The 13,505-nt window shown below is 43.9% G+C and overlaps 2 protein-coding genes and 1 long non-coding RNA gene across 4 annotated transcripts in view; 1 reads left to right on the top strand and 2 right to left on the bottom strand.

The window, feature by feature from the left end:
- Window positions 1-389, top strand: part of LOC309627963 — a 59,055-nt gene extending 58,666 nt beyond the window's left edge. Inside the window, exon 4 of the long non-coding RNA XR_014244066.1 lies at window positions 269-389. This is a non-coding gene — a long non-coding RNA (uncharacterized lncRNA). The remainder of the gene's footprint in view (window positions 1-268) is intronic.
- Window positions 1-10,312, bottom strand: part of PPEF2 (protein phosphatase with EF-hand domain 2) — a 36,550-nt gene extending 26,238 nt beyond the window's left edge. The window contains exons 1-7 of the mRNA XM_082390177.1: window positions 10,184-10,312; window positions 5,124-5,251; window positions 4,915-4,972; window positions 3,878-4,053; window positions 2,443-2,557; window positions 1,342-1,388; window positions 381-547 (exon numbers count right to left, since the gene is read on the bottom strand). Of these exons, the coding sequence (XP_082246303.1) occupies window positions 381-547; window positions 1,342-1,388; window positions 2,443-2,557; window positions 3,878-4,053; window positions 4,915-4,972; window positions 5,124-5,251; window positions 10,184-10,238 (746 nt within the window). The 5' untranslated portion in view covers window positions 10,239-10,312. The remainder of the gene's footprint in view (window positions 1-380; window positions 548-1,341; window positions 1,389-2,442; window positions 2,558-3,877; window positions 4,054-4,914; window positions 4,973-5,123; window positions 5,252-10,183) is intronic.
- Window positions 5,975-13,505, bottom strand: part of NAAA (N-acylethanolamine acid amidase) — a 65,444-nt gene continuing 57,913 nt past the window's right edge. For both annotated transcript variants that reach the window (XR_014244005.1, XR_014244006.1), the window contains 2 exons: window positions 10,184-10,321; window positions 5,975-6,514 (listed from right to left, as the gene is read on the bottom strand). The gene's annotated coding sequence lies outside the window, so the exon portion shown is untranslated. The remainder of the gene's footprint in view (window positions 6,515-10,183; window positions 10,322-13,505) is intronic.

Here is a 13,505-nt window from a genome sequence, read left to right as displayed (position 1 = left end):
TCTACTTAAATATATGGAAAAGACACTGAGAAATAATTGCCAAAATGTTTAAAATCATACCATTATCTGTGGGTAGAGATGTGGGATATTTTAATTTTCTTTTGTTTATCTATATTTTCTACTTTTTCTATAGTGAACCCTTATTGTTTATATGATAAAGTGTATGGCTATGTGAAAACAAATGTAATGGTTTTATTAGAACAGTAGGATATTGTATAAGTTTTTAAAAAATCTTTTAAAATGGTATATATTGTGTATTCCACTTTAGAAAATTGGAAGACTACTTTAAAAAGGCATCTAACAAATAAGAAGCTCTGGCAAAATAACTTTACAATCACAGCAAGTAAAGATCAAATTCCCAAGCGTGTTTTGGTTTGTACCGTAAGTTCACCATATGGTCCTCATGGTTTCCTCGGTTGAGGTGGAACTCTTTTGGGTAAACCAACATGAAGGCAAAAAGAACCATCAGGATCTCTACTGAATCCTTCCCTCGATCCACAAAGTCGCCGTTGAACACATAGGCCCGCTCTGGTGACGGGAGGCCGTTCTTCCCAATAAGGAGAGAAGTCCAAGAAGAGGCAGTGGAAGGAAGGGAATAGGAAATTGGGTCAAGCCAGTGTGCATTTGACAGTCCTATCAGGCCTGAAAGCCAATTCTGTGCTGTCTGGCTCTCTTCCAAACATGAAATGTCAGTAAAAGATGGGAATATTGGAAATACTGTAAATATTTTATATTGGTCTCATATTTCCTTTCTAGCCAGGCTGAGGTTATGAGATGCTCATCGAAATAAACACTTTATCCAAAGCCACACTGCTGCCAGGTGGTCTGTGCAAAGGGCACTGAACTTGTAATTCCAAGGCCCGTTTTAAGTTCCAGCCACTCTGTCCTTAACTAGCAATAATAACAATAGCTGCCATAGATTTCTCAGGATTTAACAAGACAATACATCAGGAACTGCTTTGTGTTAATTACATTAATAGAATATTTATATAGCTTGTTATATGCTCTGTATTTGATAACTAAAAATAGATATGAAAATAGCTTTTGGTTGCTTTGATAATAAACAATTTCTCTATTTAGTAATTGATTTTCTTTTTCCCAAATAATGATTCTTTCTCTTTATTAACCTTACATTTTGTGTTTTAAACAGTTTATAAAAATACACTAGAATATAATGCGGTGATGACTTTTACATTACACATTTGCTACATAGTAGCAAATATTATTCTAAAATATTTTAAAATCCAAGTAATAACTTAAGCATTTCTTTAATGGAGACTGTATTTGAACTTCTAAATTAAACCTCAGAGCAAGACAGGAACATAATTTGAGCATTCATACCTTATAAAATATAAATATTAAGTCATCCAACTGGCCGTGTAAATCTCCTAACAAAGACAAAAACATCAGTTTTGATTGGTCTTCACCATTGTTTCTAATTTTTTATTATAAAAAGGAAAATACCCGTTGTATACCTACAACTAATACAGTATTATGTCAGTTATATCTCAATTTAAATAAAAGGAAAATACCCAGGAAAACCTGACAAAGAAACTTAGGCTTACTCATTTTTCCATATATAAGATAGGGATAAATATTAACTTCCCTTGTTGCAGGGATAGTTAATATTGAAAGCAGAAAGCACGATATTTCTCCTGTGCGATTATCATGAACAGTAAATGACTTACGTTTTTACTGAAGCAAAAATGGGACCGAAGAGTGCAGGGTTGAAAACCTGGATGAGAACTAGAGAGATTTTTGCCCCACCTGAAGCAAGAAGCTGCTACTCACGGGTCAGTGTTACAAGATTTTAAGAAGTTGGAAATCTGGATTTTAATATGAAATCCTCCAATTTTCAAATGTTGGAAACTAATGTTAGAAATTTAAGAACATTTTGAGGCAGACAAGACATATTGCAGGCTGCCAGTTTACAATCCCTGGTGTATCACCGTCTCCCCTAAGTTCAAGTGCAGGGCATCAGTCTATAATGGTTATTAAAACATCACTGAAAACATAAGGAGATGGAGAAGATTGTCATCAATAGGATTTCTCTCTGGAAGAAGAATAAATGTGGATGGAAGGAATAATTTGCTAGGCATTTAGGCCTGTTCAAGTACAGTAAGTAAGTAAACTGTCTTCTAACAAGGGAAGGTCTGGTTATTTGCTAGGATTTTGTTCTGAATGGAGAGGATGAATTTGGGGCCAAATCTGAATCGCTGGGAAAAATAAAACAGAGGCTGGGCCCTCTCACCCCACAGTTCTCCTTCATGGCACCACCCCTACCTTCAATAACTGTGGCGTAAATATGTAAATGTAATCAGTGTGAAGGCGTGAACCCGGCCTGCCCAAGTGGCCATCGGGTCCCCTCCAGTCCTCCTGCCCCTCCCTGATCACAGGCAGAGTTTTCTGCTTCGTGAAAAGCCGTTTCTGACTGGCTCTTACCACATACTGTGATTTCCTCGCTGTAACAAGTGGAGACCCGGTTGATGTTTGGCAGTTGTACCAGATGTTTCCTGGCTTCATACAAAAGATTCAAGACATAGCGAGCATGGAGCCTCTACTAGGAGGAAGAGGAGGGAGGGGACAAAACAACACACACTTGTGAGGGAAGATGGGCCTCACCTTTACTGCTTAATGACCCCAAGACCGCAAAAGGGACCCCAGTAAACTGCTCCTGGGACCCTATGCACAGATCCTTTCTTTCTCACCCATCTTCTGCCCTTGTTTGTGCTTTGCATCACCCCCCAAATACTGAACTGAGGTCCTCTTTCCTACCTACTCTATGTAACCCCTGCTTGCCTTGAGCTTGGGAGAAACACATGACTGTCTCAGCAAAGTATGAATAAGTGCATGTATATTGATGGTATCGGCGATCCTGACATCACTGGGAAAATCATCCCAGCTCCTCCTGCAGTGAATTATCTTCATATGAAAAAGGGGAAGGATTGGAATCTGTCATAAGAGCCAGAATCTGACCACTTCTCACCAGTGCCACCTCTACCACCAGGGTTTCAAGCCACTATCATCTTTCGCCTGGACTATTGCAGTAGTCTCTTGACTGGCCTCCCTGCTTCAGCCCTTGCTCCCTATACTCTATTCAGCAAACAGAGTGATTATATTAAAAGGAAAGCTGGATTATATCATTTCTGTGCTCACTGTCTCCCCATCTCTTTCAGAATGAAAGTCCACCCTACTCACCTCTCCGTCTCCATCTTCTAATAGTTGTTCCCTGGTTCCCTCCTCTCCAGCCACAATGGCCTTCCTGATGTCCCCGAGCAGTCCAGGCAAGGTCCTGCCTCAGGGCCTTTCCATTTGTTCCCTCTGCCTAGAACGCATTCCCCAGATGTCCACATAGAACCTTCTCTCACCACCTTTGACCTTTGCTCAGAAATCACCTTTTCAGTGACACCTTCCCAGACCACTCTGTAAAATTGCCATCTCTCCCACCTAGAACTTAGTTTATGCTTTGACATAGCTCTGTCACCTAATATATTAATGTATAAATATTACTCATTTGTTATTTATTATTTATTATCTGTCTCCCCACTAAAATCTCAGCCCCATGAGGGCAGAGACTTGTGTCTGTCTTGTTCACTGTTCAGTGTCTAGAAGAGTACCTGCACATAGCAGCACTCAGTAATCATCTGTGGGATGAATGAACATGGAGATTACATGATGGGGAGGAGGGGTTCTCAATACGTAAAAACTAGCTGATCAATCACAAGGTCCTGGCTAAGAAAAGGGCAAGTGGATCTCTCTGACGGATCCCTGACACAAATACCCTAAATCCAGGGCCATTCCTTCTGCATTGTGTCTGCTCTACTTCTACACATTCCGTGGAATTGGTGGTGACCCAGGTCCCCCGGGGTGAGCTTACTTGTTTCACTCTGAAAGCTTCCACCAGAGCAGTTGCATGGTCGGGAAGGAGTGGGAAGGAGAGGCGTGGCCCCGTGTAACTGTCCGGTACCTCGATGGATTCATAGTCCCTGCAATTCTCCATCTCGGAGTCCTGGGGGGATCTCTCCTCAGTGAACATGCGGTTCAGGAAGTCCCCTAGTCAGGACAGAAGGGGTGGGCCGGCTTATGATCAGACCTGCAGGCACGGGCAATATAGAATTCATTCCCTGGACCATACTTGAAGTGGGTCCTGGCCAGTCTGGCTTCGGCTCCAACACAGGAGAGGAGAAAGTAAAGGGCAGAGTGATGACAAATTAAGATGGGTGGGAGAAAGGTTACATTAGTATGTCAATTCCATTCTACTTGTGTTTTAAAAGATTGCCTGAGAAAGTACAGAAATTTACGGGCCTAGGTTGGTAAGCAGGAGGAAAGCAAAAACTGCGGTGGAAAAAAAGTTCACGGGCATTTCTGGTATACTTAGTGAGTGTGGCAGATGCCTCAGACTTTCAGGCGATTCATTTCCAAACGCTGCCGCTGCATCTCTGCCTGAGGGCTTTGTCCCTGGATCTGCAGAGAGCCCTGCATGACAGGCCAGACCTGCGTGAACAACCCTCCCCGCCCGCCCCCCCAGCAGCCCTCTACCGATGACTCTCGGGAGTTGAGACTCCAGTTCCCTCTGCCTTCAGGCGGGATACTTCCCAGGCTGCGCTTTGCACTATTTCCCAGGTACACTGCAGGTTTAGTAACCCACCCTTTTTTGCCTGCCTCCCCTTTCCTGAGTCCCTTCCCCACTCCCTCCCCACCTCCCAGTGTTTCCTGTATTTACCAAATAAACTCCTTGCACCCAAACTTTTGTCTCCAGGTGTGCTTCTAGGAGAACCATTTACTTGTCAGCCTCCTCGCTCATTCCCTGGCTGTCACCAGATTCACATTTCCCCTCCCTGTGCATCGCACACCTCACCCCGATGTCTTTGACCCTGAGACAGGAGGACCGGCCACGCGGCAGTTCATACTCACTCTCGTTGTGACTGCTGGGGGTGAAGTGATCCACAAGGTAGCTGAAGAAATTGTGGAGCTGCAGAAAAACCCAAGAAGACGTGGCTTTAGAGATAGAAAGAGAACCCAGGAGTGGTCCAGATCAGCTGCACCTCCTAGGCACCTGGGCCTTGCTGTGCGGGGCCTGGAAGGCAGAGCTGGAGGTGGCCCCATCCCACATCCCGTCGCACCTTGACCTGGTCTTGCTGCCCAGCATACTCTATAGACTGGAAGATGCTCCAGGTGCAGTGCCGCCTCATCTCCAGGCGGGCCATGTAGCGCCGGTACCACCTCTGGATCAGGGCCGCTGCCTTGAAGGCTGTGACACAGATGGAGAAGCAAGCCTGTGAGGTGGGACTCCCTGGGCCTGCGGGGGGAGGTCGGGGGGGTGCCTCTCCCACTGTAACGTGGGGACAAGATGGGAGGGAACGCGCTCTATTTTGCCACCAGTAGGAAGGATTTGCCTCACTGCTGGCCGGGGTGCTCTTTTCCCCATTCCCGCCCCCATCCCTCCTCCATTCTTACCTATTACTTATACTAAAATCACTGGAGGACTATTGGAATTCCCACTTTTTGATGAAAACATTTATATGCGTAGAGATGCAAAGGTTGGATTCTGAGAAAGAGATGTAAACTGGGGAGGTTGCAAGGTTGCAGCATCCTTGAAGAGTAGGATGATGCAGGTACTACTCAGCCGTAAAAAAAGAATGAAATTTTGCCATGCGCAGCAACACGGATGGACTTGGAGGGCATTATGCTCAGTGAAGTAAGTCAGAGAAAGGCAGATACTGTATGATGTCACTTATATGTGGAATCTAAAAAATATCAATACAACAAACTAGTGAATATAACAAAAAAGAAGCAGACTCACAGATAGAGCACACTAGTAGTTACCAAGTGGGGAAAGGGAAGGGGGGGAGGGGCAATATAGAGGAAGGGGAGTAAGAGGTACAAACTATTATGTATAAAGTAAGCTACAAGGATATAGCGTACAACGTGGGAGATATAGGCAATAGTTTATAACTGTAAATGGAAAGTAACCTTTAAAAATTGTGTTAGGGCTTCCCTGGTGGCGCAGTGGTTGAGAAACTGCCTGCCAATGCAGGGGACATGGGTTCGAGCCCTGGTCTGGGAAGATCCCACATGCTGCGGAGTGACTAGGCCCGTGAGCCACAATTGCTGAGCCTGCGTGTCTGGAGCCTGTGCTCCGCAACAAGAGAGGCCGCGATAGTGAGAGGCCCGCGCACCGCGATGAAGAGTGGCCCCCACTTGCCGCAACTAGAGAAAGCCCTCGCACAGAAACGAAGACCCAACACAGCCATAAATAAATAAATAAAATTAAAAAAAAAATTGTGTTAAAAAAACACATCAAATGCAAAAAAAAAAAAAAAAAAAAAAAAAAGGATGGGATGATGCAGGGGTCAGAGGGTGGGGAGGACATTCTGATACTGCAACAATAGACAGGATGTCAGGAGTCTGGTTCTGGGCCTGGAACTGCCCTGACCAGCGATGTGGCCTCAGGCAAGTCAACTTTCTGGGCCTCAGTGTCCTCATCCGGAAAAAGAGATGAACTAGATGATAACTGGGGAGAAGAAACACACACACAAAATTACTACATACTATCATGTCAGGTGGTGGTCACTGCTTGATATCCCCAAGTTCCTTCTATCCCTGTGGCTTTGTGTCCCCATCACAATACACCCAGGACCATGCTGACTACCCAATCCGAAGGGCAGCCTTTGCTTCTCCTTTTGCCAGGACCTGTGCTGGGTGGTCGTGTGCTGCAGGATGGCATGAGTAGGTTGAATTCTTCCTTTGAGCTCTGGAACCTGCAGTCAAGTACTGCTGCCAGAGAAGAGGACAGCTGTCCACGTGAGTAACTAGATTCTCCTTAAGCTCCTGGGCCTGAATGTGCCACCAGGGATGAATGGAGCCTTTGTGGATAAAGCTGGATTGCAAAGGAAACCCAGCAGGTTCACTCAGGTCAACCTTGTGAACAGTAGACAGATTGATTTAATACACCTAGCTTGCATTAGAGAGCTAATGGAATTCCTACTGATGTCCCTAAGAGGAGATGAGATACAACAGTGAATGGGAAAAGAGAACTTGAGAGAAATTTAAGCAAAGCTGAATTTGGTTTTCTGTGAGAAAAAATGTCATACACTAAGTATGTCCCAAAGGCACTCACGAAATAATAAGCGATGAGGACTGAATTCTGTAAATCCCCATTCAGAGTAGTGAATGAAACACCCAGAGTAAGCGGTACTTAGCTAAAGTAACAAGTCATGGGAAACACACAGACATCTGCACCTCACCGTAGACCTACAGCATCAGAATCTCTACAGGGAACCCAGGAATCTGTAGGTTTAACAAGCTCCATGATCGATCCTGACTTGTGCTGAAGGGTAGGTATCACTGAGGAATATCATGGCCATCAAGTTTCCGTGAAAATGTTGTTTGCTAACACCTTGCCTCAAGCATTTTAAGGCAGGTGCTGCCAACTGGACATACTTATATCCTCAGTACCTCTTCGGCTGCTCAGAGTAGGCAGACCAGGCAGTGCCTCTGTTTCTCCCTTTTATTCTCCCTCCCAATCCTCTGTCTAGGGCCTGGGTTCCATTGAGATGGGTGCTGTGAGGTTGTAGCATAGTTTAAGGACCTCTACCCCATCCTCCCTTCCCATCAGTGCAATACTACATGCTTGGGCTCCTCTTCCTCAGCCTTGTGCAGACTAAATCCTACGGCAAAAGTTACAGATACACCTGGCTGTTAAAATTCCACATTAAGGACAAGGCAACCACGCGGGGAGACAGAGGCCAAGGTGAAGAGCCGTCCTGGAAGCAGAACCTCCAGCCCCAGCTGCCCTGAGGATCATAGACAAGCCATCGAGCTGGGCCCTTTGCAAATTCCTGACCTACAAAATCATGAGCAGAATAAAATGATTGTCTTAAGCCACTCAGTTTTGGGATCGTTTGTTACACAGCACCAGATAATTGGAATGGGAATTGTATAAATGTTTTATAAAATTATAAAGCAAATTTAAATCAAAATTTAAAAAAATCAATCTCTAAAAAGCAAAAGTCAAACAAGTGAATCTAATCTTGTACAAGTTAGTGGCATAACCACACAGAAAGGAGTTCTTTCAAATGACTTGAAAATTCAGTAAGTTGTATATGCCTAGTGGATGTACTCAAAGGACAAAAAGAACTACAAAGAAATCTTAAAGAGTTTTCAGTAATCATATTGTTATAATAGTATTGTTATTATTTTTCAGAAACTTTTTTATATGCTGTAGGACAAAGTAAATAATATCACATCAGTATCATTAGGGAAAAAAGTTTTTTTTAATAAAGAGAAAGGAGATATAAATATAATATCATATCAAAGTTGTTAAGTAAAAATATTGTGATCCTAAATATAAATTGGTCATTAAAATAATATATATTTTCTGTATCTGGTCACTGAAAAGGTGTAGGAAATAATGACCAACCTGGTAGCGAACACCCCAAGCTCTGGAGAAATAGCTATTTCTGGTCTGGAGCCAAAAATATGCAAGATGAGCCTGGGACCTATTGCCAAACTAGAAAGGAAGCCATGAGCTTATAAAGATGCTTAGACTTATATAAACAAGGTGCTGTCACCATTTCCCTTGCTTCATCCTTCATCTCTGGCTGCCTCTCCTCGGCCTCCTTCACTGGCTCATCCTCTTCGACTGATGCTTAATAAGTACTGGAGTCTCTCATGGCTCTGTCCTAGGCCCTGGTCTCTGACCTATCTTTACTCTCACTCTAGGCTACTTCAGTGACCCCCATGGCTTCAACAATCACCCGTACTCTGATGCCTTCCAAATGCATGTATCTCCACCAACATCTCCAAAATCCAGATCTGAATATGCAACTGCCTACTCAGCACATCCACCTGCATGTTGCATGGGCATCTCAAACCCAGTGTGTATAAACTCAGCACCTTCCTTCTATTCGAGCTTGGTTCTTCTCCATTATCTTTATGTCAGAAATTGGCATCATCACCTGCCGACGTTTTCTAGCTAGAAATCTGGAGGTCATTCTTGATCCATCCTTTTCCCCAACCCCACACATGTAATCAGGTGGATCCTATCAATTCCACCTCCTGAATATTGTTGGAATTCACCCTCTTCTCTCCATCTCTACTGCCACCAACTCTGGACCAAGGCATTATCATCTCCTGCTTAGATGACTTTAGTAGCTTCTAAATTGTTCTTCTGGGCTTCCCTGGTGGCCCAGTAGTTAAGAATCTGCCTGCCAATGCAGGGGACACGGGTTCGAGCCCTGGTCCGGGAAGATCCCACATGCCGCGGAGCAGCTAAGCCTGTGTGCCACAACTACTGAGCCTGCGTGCCACAACTACTGAGCCTGCGCTCTAGAGCCCGGGAGCCACAACTACTGAGCCCACGTGCTGCAACTACTGAAGCCTGTGTGCCTAGAGCCCGTGCTCTGCAACAAGAGAAGCCACCACAGTGAGAAGCCCGCGCACCACAACAAAGAGTAGCCCCTGCTCGCCACAACTAGAGAAAGCCCACGTGCAGCGACGAAGACCCAACACAGCCAAAATAAATTAAATAAATAAATAAATTTATTTTTAAAAAAAAAATAAATAAATAAATAAATAGTTCTTCCTTCTACTCTTACCACCACCATCCAGCCTGCCTCAATCCCTTCTTCATGGAAGCCAGAAGGGTCTTTTATGTATGTAAATCTTATTCTAGAACTCCCTGTTTTGAAATCTTCAGTGGTTCTTCTTGTCTTTAGGATAAAGTTTAAAATCCTACAAGCTCCTGAGTGATGTGGGCTCTGCACACCTCAGCAGCCTCATGCCATGTCACCTTCCATCTTGTTCACTTCAGACCACTCAGTTCCTTGAATGTGTCTCTCTCCTTGCTACTTCATGACCTTTGTACCCTCTACCTAGAACGTTCTTTCATCTCCTTTTTGCCCAATCTTATTTCATTCAGTTGTAAAGGTGTAGTTTGGGATAAACCCAATGGACAACACTGACTCCTTGAGTAAATTTTAATTCTATTAAACATAGTTCATCAAGTCCTAAGACATTCAGCTGAGCATCCTAGTGGTCATGCCGCAAGGAGGAGAAGCCGATTTTCAAGAGTTAGCATGAGGAGAAATGTAACGATTTCCTGCCCACCCTGAGAAGCCCCTCCCTATGCCATGTAGGCTTCGGGGTACCCACAGTTAGTCTGAAGGTGGGAAGCACATACCTTTCTCTGCATTCTGGAAAGCAAAATGATGTTGGGTTGAGGCGCTGCTTCCCATAGCGTAAGTGTAATGTTTCTGCAGGACGCAGATAGCAGGTCCAAGGGAGAGTGAATTGTTTGCTGACAAAAGGAAGAAGGAACCTGCAATAGGGAGATTTGGGCAGAATATTAGTTCAGGTAGACCAAATTATCTATGAACCTTGTCTCCCACATCATAAAAAAAAATGTGAGGCTATCATGTGATAGCACCCTCCCCGCACCTCCCTGGCCTCAGTGCATGAGATATTTCTCCCCTATGTTCCCTCCATGTGTCATCTCATCTCTCCCCTATGTTTTCAACCTTCCTACTAGATTTTCTTCAGTCTAAAAACATACTGAAGTCTCTTCTCAGAGCATTTCATCATCACCGTCATCCTTTGACCTCCTATATCCCTCAAGCTATAACCCAACTTCTCTTTTCTTCTCATCCAGATTTCTCTGGAGTAGACCACTTATTTTCTCCTTAATTCCTCTTAACACCATGTTTTTCATCCTCACTATTGACCAAACCTTTTCATGCTGATGTCTCCAATGCCTTCGTCTTTTCAGCCCTGACCTTGCCAGAACAGCAAGGCCATCATGTCATAAGTCATGTCTTGATTTAAATTCTACCCCTTGGCTTTCCATGATGCCATGCTCCTATCTCTTGTTGACACAACATTAATCAGTCAATCTAAGAAAGAGTTGGAAAATTTTATTTGAGCCAAATTTGAGGATTTATAATGCAGGAAGAGCGTCTCAGAAAGCTCTGAGAACTGTTCTGCTGGTTAGAAATCAAGGCACAGTTATATAAGTTTTTTTTGAGACAGAGAGCTGTACAGCAAATGATGTATTACAGTTTACACAATCTAGATATGCAAGTACAAAGTGGCGGGTCATGTGACCCCTTACAAGATCAAGAAGGAATGTCATCTTCAAGCAATTGTCTTGCTGGTGCTGGGAGAATGTTGTCTTTATGGCTGAGCAGGTATTCCTGCCAATGGGGGAGGTTTGGTCGATGCATAATGCAGATACACAGTTCACAGTAGAGGGGAGAGAGGAGGCCAAAGGGCAGAGAAATTTTTTTATGTTTCAATTCTTCTTGTCTTGCCATAAAATATGAATTTTATTTCATACTGTCTCTTTCTTCTCTCTCCTTCCTGAGCTCATTTTTCTCTATCCACCCTTTAAATGTCGATTTGATTTGTATTCTAGTCTCAAATGTCTGCTCTCCTCACTCTGTATATGCTTCTTAAATAACTGAGTCAACTCACACTTTCAGCTATCACTTCCTCCCTCTTAAATCTCCATCTCCATTTCAGACTAACTCTAAACTTCAGCCTCACACACCCAGCTTCCTGCTGAATTTTGGGGTGCCTCAGACTCCAGGTAATGCAAATAGAACTCATCTTCCCAAAAGCCTCCTCCTCCAGCCTCATCTCTCTTTTCTCCTTTCTTCGACTCTACTTCTTGACCACCATGACTTCTGGGTTCTTGCTCTTACCTGGAATGTCCTAGCCCACACTTGACTAACTTTACTCATTCCTTAAGGCTCACTTCAGGCCTCACCTTCCTTAAAGAAGCCAGTCCAACATGCCCCTCCTCTGAACTCCTGAATATCCTAGTCACATCTCTGATGAAATAAAATTTACATTTCAAGGCAGGACAAGAAAAATTAAACACAAAATTCTGTGTTTGTTTGGGCCTCTTCCTTCCCTCCCTAATGTGTAGTATGCATCTGCATTTCACATTAACCAGACCTCCTCAAAGACGGGGGTGCCTGTGGAAGCATAAAGATGAATTTTTTTTCTTTCTTCTTATGCTAGCAATGTGACTTCTTAGAAGAATAGTGCTCTTTCCCAGCTCCGCAGGGGGTCATGGAGACTTGCTGCTCCCTTTGCTCATGCTTACCTGGACTGTGTATCCTTGATGAACTTCATGTAAAATATCGGTGTGTCATTTTGATGTACAATTCTTTGTCTCCAAAATGTATATGACTGTGCCTTTGACTCCTAACAAGTGGAACAGTTCTTAGAGCTTTCTGAGAAGCTGCTTCCTAGGTTACAATCCTGTTTGGCTCAAATAAAGTTCCCTTTATTTTTCTTCTTAACTTGATAGTTAACTGAATTTTCCTCGTCCTTTTCTTGGGGTAGCCAACAGGATATCAGAGACACCCACAAGAGGACACCTGGAGTCTACCCCAAACCAGTGTTTGGTACCAGCGTGGGCCCTTTGAGCCCCATCCACTTCTCAGTATTCCTCAGGTGCTTCGGTGAGTTCTCCTGATATCCAGACACCATTGCTTTAAATGACGTCCTGAATTTTATTCAAGCTGTTTCTCTTGGGACTTGGAGTCCTAAGGGGATACTGGTATATTTCCTATTTCCTAGCCAGGGACAGAAGGGGAAATTCCTAGGCAGACACCTAGGAGGAACTTTGAAGTAAACTGGATTGGCCATCTTTTTAAAAAAATTTGGCTTAAATTGGAAAGATTATGTATATATGGTCTGAACAAACTGTTGCTGGTGAAATGAGAGACTGAGACTGCTCAGCTCTGAAGAAAAGGGACTTCGCTCCTTCCGGCCATAATGTATCCTCAGGTGACTGAGAACCTAGCGGAAGTGTCTGAGAATCAATCCTCATGCCATGCAGTGGTCCTACAGGGGATCCCAGTACAATCATTAAGTAAATTCTGCTCCCCAGGGGGCACAATAAGGCACAATCACCTAGTGCTCTGGGCACCCATGGCAGTTTTAGACTGCTGGAGGGAGAGACTCAGACATGTAAGAGAGTCGAACAGACCCAAGGGTAACTCCTTGGGAAGCTAGACTCAGAAGCAGCACACATTCGATCCATCACACTGACCTCAGAAAGTTGTTCAGATCATATCTGAATTAGGGTACCAAATGAATAACGGGAAACCGTGCCTCAAAGGCTGAACAGCTCCAGTATGTGCACCCACTCCTGGAACCCCGGCTGGCTTCGTGTACAATTGAAACAAAGCCAACGCTTGCAAGCACTTTAATCTTAACTCTTAAATGGCCAGGATAGAACTCTTTTGACATTCCAAAACTGTAGAGAAAACCAGCTTGATAAAACATCTTTGCAAAATTCTGACCCTGAGAGAACAAAAGTATTCCTAGGAGAGAGCATAAAGTTATAACTCTTATCATGTCTTGAAATGTAAACATAGCCCATATCGCCTGTGACTACAGCCTTGGCTCCATTAATAGAACTTAAAACTGAAAGGAGAGGGGAGCTTTCTAAAACGCAAGCAAGAAAACTATGAGATCTCTGTCTGTGTCTA

Source organism: Balaenoptera borealis (assembly GCF_965194805.1).
Source record: "Balaenoptera borealis genome assembly, chromosome: 4".
NCBI lineage: Eukaryota > Metazoa > Chordata > Mammalia > Artiodactyla > Balaenopteridae > Balaenoptera > Balaenoptera borealis.
This window is presented reverse-complemented; position numbering and strand designations above follow the sequence as displayed.